The sequence below is a fragment of the Alligator mississippiensis genome, chromosome 6 (assembly GCF_030867095.1).
Source record: "Alligator mississippiensis isolate rAllMis1 chromosome 6, rAllMis1, whole genome shotgun sequence".
NCBI lineage: Eukaryota > Metazoa > Chordata > Crocodylia > Alligatoridae > Alligator > Alligator mississippiensis.
In genome coordinates this window covers 97,970,389-97,980,808 of record NC_081829.1, presented here as the reverse complement: position 1 = coordinate 97,980,808, position 10,420 = coordinate 97,970,389, and the positions used below count along the sequence as shown (strand labels likewise).

Genomic DNA, 10,420 nt, shown 5'->3' with positions numbered 1-10,420 from the left:
TCCACGCAACGAACTTCCTCTTGGAAATCTGTTCTTGCCGAGGAGAGACACTCCGTCAGGTTCTTAGTGGGAAGCTTTATTCTACTGCATGAGAAGGATACGACCACCAAGGCTAGTACAGAAAGATGGAACATGGCCGATATTGCACAGGACCAGGAAGTGCTAATTCGGTCGTCTTCGAGAACAGGCCGAATTTAAAATTGAATTAACGCTACGTTACAGCTTTAATGCAAACGTCTATCTGAGTGGCAGAGACCACTGGGGCCACGTGAAGTGACTGCCCCCCCCCCCGTTCTTTGGAAGCTGATGTTCATTTCAAATAACTCGTGTTTTTGTTAATAATAATGATATTTTATTTGGTTGAGGCACTTAAATGAACTATTGACGATGGATACTTTCACTCAAACCCAGCTCTCACTCATTACCTGGCCTGAACAGGTGGCTGTTTGGTAGAAGAGACAGTAGCAGTACAGAGGGGAAAACATTCACTTCAGCCATTACAGTAGCTAGTTGAGTGATTCCCAGCCAGAGTGCCATGCTATGGGGCGTCTTGATAGACTTTTGAGGGTGCCACAGGGTGCCATGCTATGTTGGCACTGCTAGGGGTGCAAACCCAGAGATTTCGCATCAGACTCCGCAATGTCAAACCCGCTCGGCCCTGCCGTGGTCTTCCCAAGTTCTGTGCAACAGAAGAAGGTCTCTTTCTACTGCGGTCAAAAAACAAGTGAAGAGCAAGAGATGGCCTTTTCCAAGGACTGCCTGGAGCCCACCCAGAGGTGCCTCGGCTCTGAAAGGGTTGAGAGCCCCTGATCTAGATTGTAGCTTTTGAAACATTTGCCTCTTACCCTCTGCCAGTGATTAACGGCCCAGGCCATTTACCATTCGGCGCCTCCACTTGTGCATCTCTATAAAGAGAAAACACCTCCTCCTGCCACTGAAAACTGCCTGCTTTCCCTTCACAGCACCTGCCGGCCAGCGACTGCCATGAGAAGCTGAAAAGGGCAGGCTCAGGCTCCCCCAGCCTGGCTGTGCCCCCTCCCGTCTTCAAGGTCAGCCCTATAATAAAGAAATTCATCTTTGAGATGGGGGGGCTGCGCCATTCCCAAAGGCAAAAAAGGGGCCCTCAAGTCTAAAAAGGTTGAGAACCGCTGCCCCCGTGTCTGGAAGGAGAGAAGCGAGGGAACTGCCAAGGCCCTGGAGCTGGGATTGCAATGATTCACCCCGTTCCAGCCTCGAGGGCTGGGCAGATTAGAGAGCTCGGCCAAGGTCACCCTGGCAGAGCTGGGCCTGGCTAGTCCAAGCACCCCATCGAGGAATGCCCCGGATGCCTCAGCTGAGTCAGTTCTCCTGCAACTCAACCCGAACCCGCTCGGGACTGAGCAACGAAAGAAACAGGAGGGAATCTAGCCCTTAAGAAGAAGCAGCGAAACGGTGCCACTCGCAGCCTTCCTCTGGGACTAGACATTGGGAACAAGCCACAAAACGTTGTTGCATCTCCCCACTTTGGGAGATCACACTCCTCATCTAGCCACAGGAGCGAGCGTTGCAGGTTTCCCAAGTGCCAACATCCAGGAGGAAACACCATGGCCACCGGTGAACACCAAAGACACCAACACACCGTTCCTAGGGAATTTAATTCACCGAGACCATCCCCTCCCAGCAGGTGCAGCCCACCCGAGAGCACATATCGCTTGGAGGCACTGTGAGCACCGGCATAGGCTGCAGCCAGACCCGCTCTTATACCAAACACCTTAAAGTGAGATGGGAACTGCGCAGACCCTGCTGACGCCTTTTATAGCGCCTCCTTTCCGCAGAGTTAATGAACAAAATGGGTTGACTGAGGTTTGTGCTTTGAAGGGTCACAAGCAAAGCCTAGTCATTTGGTTTGGTCAGTGGGAGCCAAACCCAGGCCTGGCAGGCAGAAAACCTCCCGATACCAGTTGAACACCTGTAACGGGGCAAGGCAGATCCGAGCATCCCCTGCTCTTCGCGCTGTGTCCCACAGAAACAACGGGAGGCCTCCAGGGCTGTGGGCTCAGCGGGAAGTAACTCACGCTCCAGCAGCGGAACACGGCACCTCAATCCCTGATGTTCCCAGACCCCTCTCACCTAAGTCATCGCACGGCCAGTTTGCTTGGCCCCATTCCCACCGCACTGTTCCTGCAACCACACGATAGACTCAGACGTCCTCGCTCAAGAAGCGAAGACGATGCCAGAGACAAAGGGGCTTTTCTCAACCCAAGGCCGCCGGTGTAATCTTCTAGCACTAAGAAAAGTCACGTGCACTGTCAGAAGCAAGCTGGGTGTTCGGGCTGTTCTCTGTCCAAGCAACCAGGAGACGGGCAAGGTACTCTCAACAGTCGCACAGAGACCGGCAGGGCTGAAAACCTACCAGGTTCCTCAGGCCGTGCCTGTGACGGGAGGGGTTGTTATTAGAAGCATCAGCCCATTGCAACACAGACTCTAGTGCCGATTGCCCAATATAAACTCCAGCAGGCGAACACATGGTTAAAACATTTTAATGAGGATCATAATATAAAACTTGGGGGGGTTTCTTCCAAATTAAAACAAGAACCATATAAAAATACCTTTACAAAAAAAAAAAAAGTCTACAAATTAGGTCTAACAAAAGTGCTGAATCTCTAATTGTTCCCCATTCCCCTTCACGTCTTGGCGATGCTGTTAATGATGAGAATGAAAAGGGGGTGGCCAGATAAAGTTGCCCGTGTAGCGTGTGGGCACCTGCCCCCTGCGCGTGCGTTAGTACGCTGCGCTGCTGTACGAGCGCTCTCAGAAGCCGATACGTGGGAAGGATGCAACGTCAACCGTTGGCAGTTACACGGATCGCTGCATCGCAGGAAGGGACCTCTCACCGACCGAATCAAGTGCACCAAAAGGAAGGATGTAGATAAAAGAAGACAGTGCGGGGCTTATACGTGGGCAAAAATCAGATGCTTACGGTCCTTCCACCGCAAGTCCGGGGGGGTGAGGTGGGGTATAGTGCAGGCAAGATAAGGCCTGTCTCTCACCGCGTCACCCAAGTCTGAGAGCTGACTGTGCTAAAGCTTCTCTTCCGGATGCATTATGCATCCCATTGGGTGATAGAGGGCCCATCTGACTTCCCAGATGAGGGATCGAGCGCTTCAGCCTTTCTTCAGATGCTTGGACGAGCTCCTTACCCTGCCACTGTCTTCAGCTGTGGTTGCTTATAGACCAAATGCACCAAGAGAATACTACAGAAAAAAGAGACCGACCGACCCAGCCCTGCCGTCCTTCGTGGGGACAGAAGTACAGTGAAACCATCGCTGGGGGCGTCTCAGGGATTGGAACATCCTGCTCCAGGATCCCTGAACGCCTCCCAGTCCCCCCAGCCCAAGCTCTGATTAACAGCCTTGGCTCAGAAAACTCACTTGCCTGGTAGATTTTAATCTCCAGGACTGTGGGCTTTTCTGTTCCCCTGACTGCGTGACTGGTTGGTTGGACCAGATTTCACTGTGCTTCAGTAGCTGGCACCAATGCACAAAGTCAGACTTAAGAGGCATAAATCCACGAGTTCGGGTACAATTCTCAGTGCGGACGTTCCAGGGGGATTAGCACAGAGATTAATGCATGGGAGCAGACGCCCCCAGGTCAGGCCAGCACCGGGCACGTATAAATGAGGTTCATTCAAATCACAACAGCTGCATCAAACGGCACAAGTCTATGTTGTCAGTGGCCAGGCTTGGAGGGTGTGCGAGCAGTAAGCCATGAAAGGGTCAGGCTAATTCAGTACTCGGGGTGCAGAGGTGGCTGCGCTAGGGAATGGTGATCCATGGGCTTATTTCAGACCCCGACTCCCAACGCTTCTCCTTTTCCTTCTGCCAACGTAGACTTGTTCTCCTGAGAGAGAGGAGGATACAAGAGGGGGTTGGTTGACCGGTCAGATGCAGAAGGGACAGCGAGTTTTCCAGCAGTCACAGGAGACTGGCTGTTCTGGGGGAAACATGTCATTCGCCTGCCTGACCAACCCTCTACCGTGGGGGATGAATACTGACACGTCTCGGGACGCAGATGCCCAGGCGACATTCTCCCACTCCCCGGGGCAGCTCACCCCTCAGCGTTTCGGTCCTTACTGGGGGGTTTCATTGTATTGGTTTCGAGGAGGACCTGTTGCCATTGTACCTGGGCAACGGGGGCTGAGATTCCTCCCATCAAGCCCTGTGATCTCACCCTCCCCCTCAGCCCTCTAATGACTGGGGAATTATATTTATGACCTCCACACAGCTCCCAGTCTATGTGGGTTAGGATATGCCACAGTAAGGGCACGTAGTGTCTGAAGGATCCCTTCCTGGGTGGGTGAGTTTGGAGCAGTAAGAGTTAAGGTGTGATCGCTAAAGGGCCCCCCCTAAGGTTCAGCCATCCCTGCATGACCCAGAAAGCCCCTCCGTGCCCCTGAACTGTGTGGTGGGCTGGGGTAGTAGTAGAGAGGAGGGCATGCAGCCCTGCACAGAGCTTCTTGGGTGCCCGGGTTGAGTGCTGTGGTTACAGGGTGGATGCTTTCCCTGGGGTCTCTCTCAGCCCGAGTCAGCCGTGCAGGCAGGACACAAATGGAGTCTGTTTCACTCTCCCTGACTCTCTTGGGGAGGAAGGTGAAGGCTAAGTTCCAGCTTCTCCTCCTGACAGAGTAGTCAGGGGACTGACCCACAGCACAGAGGGAGTCTCCTTAGGGCTGGGGTTGAGCTCAGGCTCTCAGCACTGACCCAGGCCACAAGAACATGCCTTCTCTCTCTCTGTCCCCAAGACCACAGAGAGTGCCCAATGACATTCGTACCCTTCTCTCCTTTCTCGCCCTTTGGTCCCCTTGGGCCCTGGTGTCCTGGAGGCCCCATCGGTCCACGTTCACCTGGAAGAACAAGAGGGATGGGTTTCATTTCAGCATGACCAGTGCATGGCTCCTTGCAGCGAGAGCGTGGTAGGGGCACAGTGATGGTGGCCCCTCCAGGCCACCCCTGCTTGCTGGACTGCACAGGTCCCTGGAAGTGGAGGTGGGAAGCCATAGGATTGCAGTCCTTACCTTTGGGACCTGGGTGACCCATGTCTCCCTTTGCACCAGGCGGGCCTGGGATGGTACCATAGGCTGCAGGAGAAAATGAACAAAAGTACGGATCAGTTGGATCAGCCAACAGGCCCTTTGGCTTGCTACAAAAGGGTAACACAGTTCAGCAACTCCACACTGGTTTCTAGTTCAAATGCGAGTGGACAGGCTGGATGCTATCTGTAAGAGCCCCAGGTCAGACATGGACTCGCTGCCCTGATGCTGCTCTCTGGAATAGTTCCCCTGTCAGCAGGACTGTTGCCAGTTTACACGCGTCACCCTGAGCAGAAGCCAACCTGCTCTGGCAGCTGGGGTTGAAAACAGTTCAACACAGGTCATTCCAGCTGCGAGTGCGTGGGAGCTGGACACGCTTAGCTGGGGGCAGAAGAGCCCTATAGGTTATCTAAAGAGTTTGGTGAAATGTCACAGATGAACCCTGGTGTCCTCACTCAAGGTCAGGTTGTGCCAACCCTGTGCTGGCTGGCGGAGGAGGCAGACCATGGAAAGCCTCGCTCCTGCATAGGTGAGGTGAATTTCTGTTCCTGCTCCTGCAGGATGCAGAGGCTGTGGCTCTCCAGTGCTGAGAGAGGAACAGCCGCTCCCAGGCACACAGCCAGGCCAAGAAAAAGCAATGATGTTTGCAAAAGAAATTCAAAAATGGGATTTTTATTTAAATCAGCATTTTTCCTTTTGCTGTTTCTATGATGCTGCCTCTTTATAAGGATAAATAAAAGTGAGCTCTGGATTTAATGCAAAATCGACAACTTTCCGCAATTGCTCAGACTGTTTAAATACAAAAGAACCTGACTCCACGAGTCTCCGTGACAAGTGCCGGGTTGGCGGCTTGTCTAGATACGAGGTTGGTCTGTGTAAGGAAAGAATCGGGGGAAACATCTAACTCTTGAGGACGAGCTTTACAGAATGGCAAAAGAGGAGGCCCACAGGCTCAACCCGCACTACTGGTACAAGAGACTGGCAAAGTCTTCACAGGGCTGGGACCCAGCCTTTCTGGCCAGGACGCACCACCACGGATATCATCAGGATCCTCCCCTGAGCCTAGGTAGGGTCAAGCAAGCTGGAGACCGAGGTCTCCAGAGCTGCCACAGAGGGAGGGCTCAGTGCTGTCCCCAAAGGGTTGACAAGCCCACAATAGTCCCCTGGGCTGAGCAAGAAGAGACTGAAGTGCCACTCACTCCTGAAGAAGTCCATTAGGTCTGCAGTGACGTTGCCATAGGATGCAAACACCTTGCTGACTCCAGGTGGCCCCGGGGGGCCTGGTGGCCCCTGCACAGAGTAAGTCATCAGGTCCTGGAGGAGACCTCGACCTGGGGATTCAAACACAGAGGTTAAACTTCAATGCCGGAGAGGCAGAGCCCTTTACCACTGACAAGCACAGTGTCCAGGGATTAGAAAAACAGTTCCTGGCCCTTTAAATATCTTTCCTGCCCTGCAGGGTGAAGTCCATCAAATACCACCAGTTCCCAGTTCCAGATCCTTGAACGGGAGAATTTAAGGGCCATCGCCACATGGGATTTCTCTTGCTGTGGGGCTGGGGCTGTTCTGTGGGGGTTTGTTTCCTCTGGAAACTCCTCAACTTGAGTGAAGGCACACTGTGAGTGTCGTGTGGGTTTTTGCAGTGCCTGCACCTAGCCCTGGCCCTGGGCTCATTTCACTGACAGCACAAGACAAATCTCCCAGAGCTGCCAGCTTGAGCCCTGGTTGGTCTGAGCAGTGTTTGTGCCATGGTGCTCTCACTCTCACGGCAGCAGGCGAGAGCTAGCAGGGGCCTCTGCTTAGGAATCATGATCCTCCATTAATCTCAGCTGGTGTTTAATCAGCCAAGAGGGCCCAGATCAATCTGTAGCAAGTTCCTGGCTCTGCAGTAATTGGCTCCCACTGGCCAGGGAAGGAGCTCAGCTGGTGTCACTGAGGGGAGGTCAAGGCAGTGCCATGAGCCATGCTGTGCACGTGCTGTGTGCACAGACCTGACAGACCCTGGGTCTGATCTGCTCCCTATCGCCTGAGTCCATCCACAGGGAGGGATGAAGGGCTGTGCAGGCTGGCTCAGGGCATCGGGGCAGGAGCTGCCGCTCTGTGCCTGGCTCTGGGTGTCGCTGGCCGCATGGGGAGAACTGCCTGCAGCTCTTCCTCTGGAAGGTACATGGGCCCAGTGGTCTGAGCGGGAAGAGGGGGGCAGAGTGGACCTGGTGAAGTGAGAGGGCTGGGGTGTGGAGGGCTTGAGGTGGGAGCTGAGTCCCAGCCTGGAGAGGGAACATCTCATACTCACTGTGGATGCTCTCGGACACCCGCAGCGCCAGCTCGTTGAAATCCAGTGGCCCAGTGAAGGACTCGCTGTAGTACCTTCTTGAGCTCGACATTCCCTGCGATCCTCCTGCTCTCAGGGACCCTTCTTGTGATCCTTCAGCACCCATCGAGACACCGTATGACCCAGCACCACCCATTGAGCTGCCATATGACCCATCACTGCCCATCGAGCTGCTACGTGATCCTCCGGCAGCCAGGGACCCGTCATAGGATCCACCTGTACCCAGGGATCCTCCGTATGCTCCACCGGTGCCCAAAGATCCTCCATATGATCCATCAGTGCCCAGGGATCCCCTGTATGATGTAGATACAGACCCAGCTATGATGCCGCTATCTCCTTTTGGCCCAGGTGGTCCCCGCGGCCCCGGAGGCCCCGGAGGCCCGGAGATGTAGCTTCGAATGCCGTCACCTGCAGAACACAACAGGCATTGAGCAGGGTGCAGCAGCTGGGTATTCAAGTGTCAAGCCAGGCAGTAGAGGGGCAGGGGCCACAGGGAAGCAAATGTGGGGGAAAGCCAGCAATGCATGAGGTTCTGCAACATTACCTGAGCTCTCTGTCCGCTGGGCACTGCCCCAGCACTCACCCAGGCACAGGACAGAGGCAAGAAGCATTAGCTTTGCCATCTGCTGATGGGGAACCAAAGCACAGAGCCCAAGACCCTGGGTGACCAGCTCCAGAAACCCACTCAGTCAGTTTAAGAGGTGCTGAGCACCCAGACCGCTCTTGGAGCCCAGGGAGGCAGAAAGTGCTCAGGACCTCAGCATGATCCAGCCTTTCCAACCCTGGATACGGGCTTCCCAAGATGGCAGCTCCTCAAATTAGAGGCAAAAAGTGATGTGCCAGGGCTGGGGATGCTGCTTTCCCAATTCTTTAGCTGTATACCCCAGCTGTCAGGAAGGTGCTCATTAGACAGCATGCCTCCTCCACGAAGAAGGGGATTGGAGAAACCTCACTATGAGTCCCCCTTTCAGTACAACTGCAGGAAACCCTGTCATCTCTCCAGAGTTTGCACCCCAGGATCCCACTGCGCTGCACTTGCCCTGCAGCGTCATGCATGCGAGGCCTGCAGGGTGAAACGCACCCCAGGGAAGGAGGCTGCTGCAAGATTCCCCATTTAAACCCTGCTTCAACCATAGAAGGGGGGTAAATGGAGCCTTGTCTTTGCAGCAAATGCCACCCAGAGTGAATCCTGGACAGGAAGTCCTGGTTGAGTCTTGCCCACCATGGGCAGCAGGAAGCAGAGTGGATGGGTGGGGGGATTACATTGACAGATACAGGCTCCTTACTGGTTATAAATTTGATCAGCTCACTCCTGAATTCATCATTCTGAGCAACACTAGCGTAGGAAATGATGTCAGTCCCAGAGAAAGTCGGGGGACCCGGGGGTCCTGGAGGTCCTGGTGGTCCCGGGAGTCCAGAATTGGAGGTGTATCCTATGCCTTGGAAGAGGTGGAAAGGGGAGACAGCACATTTATCAGTGAGAGAGGACACGGAAATGACACGGGTTGGGGAAAGTGTTCAGAGATTCGCAGCCCAGCTCGCCCACCCTTTGCACCCCCAAACAAACACAGAGATGTTTGAGCTGCTCCAGAACTTGATCCTATTCATGAAATCTCCCTGCTGCCTCTGGGGTGAATGTCACTCCTCCTGCTGGCCCTTTTCCCAGCCACCAGCCAGAAGTGAGAGCTCCTTACTTTGTAGGTAGCTGACGACTTCCTCGAGTGAGCTGCCCGAGCGGCCTGCGGGCCCTTGAAGTCCTGGAGGGCCTGGGGGGCCTGGAGGTCCAACGATGCCATTAAACTTGGAGTCTGAAAGCGCAACAGAAGAGCAGGAGTTAGCTGACGGTTCTTGGCCCCGCAACTAAAGCTCCTCTCCCCTGATGTTCAGGTCTCTGCAAACAGCAGCTGCTCAGGAAGTTTCTTGCTCTGTGTCAGGTTCAACACAGGTATGAAGAATCTATGAACAAGGACTTGGAGGGGCCAGTCTTCTGCATGAGGATCTTGCTGGGACCCTGAACAGCTGCAGTCTATGCGGTGGATACCAATGCAAGACAGGACAGAGGCCTGGGGCATCTGAGGCTCCTTTATATCACACATAGTCCATCATTTTACAGGAAACTGAAGATGATCTCAAGTTTCTCAGCTCTCCCTGACTTGCCGTTCTGCACAGCAGCAGACAGAGTAGTCAGTGGCAGAGCGGCCCAGAGGAGGGAACCCGCGGTCTGTGAAAGCCTTGACCGGTGTCTGAGGGATGGGAAGCTCATGCCATGCATTCATTGCAGCAGCAGCCAATGATCAGAGCAGAACAGATCAGAGGCTTACAAAGGCTTCATCCTGATGACAGCTGGGACAGTGCTATGCAGATGATGGTTAGGGAAGAGAAGCTTTCATACAGCCTAGACAAGGATGCATTACCCTCACATACTGGGAATAGGACTGTTAGGGTGACTGAGCCTGCAGGTCCCAATGGAGACCTTGGGAGAGGCTTACCTCGGAGCCAAGCCGCAATCTCATCATAAGAGGTGCCAGACAATCCTGGGGGCCCTGGTGGGCCTGGTGGTCCAGGAAGCCCAATGCTGATCCCAGAGCCTAGGGAAGCAGAACCATTTAGCAATGATGAGAACCGGTGTTCAGAGCTATGGGGGCTATTCAGAAAGCCTCTACAGCTACGTGACACAGGGAATCGACTGGCTAATTCATGGAGTCGACTGGCTATCAGCTCTCTGGTCAGGCCATGTGGGAGCAGAGAGAAACACAGGCTTACTCGTCAAGTAGTTGATAACCCGCCTGGCCAAATCATCATAGTCCAGGGACACTGCCAAACTGTTTTCTCCTGAGGAACCCTGAAGTCCAATTAGATACTGGCGAACTTCTTTTTCTGCAAAGAAAAGGAAAAGGCATCTTCTAAGTCCCTCTGCTGCTGGTGCCTTCTAAAGGATGCAGAATTGCTGCCTACTGGGTCATCACAGCCTGCTGGCAGGGCCTCCATACACACAGGTCAGGATGTTAGTAAAGGAGGAG

General features: G+C 54.0%; 1 protein-coding gene across 2 annotated transcripts in view; it reads right to left on the bottom strand.

The window, feature by feature from the left end:
• Window positions 1-2,503: 2,503 nt before the first annotated feature.
• Window positions 2,504-10,420, bottom strand: part of COL17A1 (collagen type XVII alpha 1 chain) — a 56,014-nt gene continuing 48,097 nt past the window's right edge. For both annotated transcript variants that reach the window (XM_014594688.3, XM_006273663.4), the window contains 9 exons: window positions 10,164-10,277; window positions 9,890-9,988; window positions 9,095-9,208; window positions 8,687-8,839; window positions 7,362-7,808; window positions 6,268-6,399; window positions 5,054-5,116; window positions 4,811-4,882; window positions 2,504-3,879 (listed from right to left, as the gene is read on the bottom strand). In XM_014594688.3, coding sequence (XP_014450174.2) covers window positions 3,818-3,879; window positions 4,811-4,882; window positions 5,054-5,116; window positions 6,268-6,399; window positions 7,362-7,808; window positions 8,687-8,839; window positions 9,095-9,208; window positions 9,890-9,988; window positions 10,164-10,277 — 1,256 coding nt within the window. In that variant the 3' untranslated portion in view covers window positions 2,504-3,817. The remainder of the gene's footprint in view (window positions 3,880-4,810; window positions 4,883-5,053; window positions 5,117-6,267; window positions 6,400-7,361; window positions 7,809-8,686; window positions 8,840-9,094; window positions 9,209-9,889; window positions 9,989-10,163; window positions 10,278-10,420) is intronic.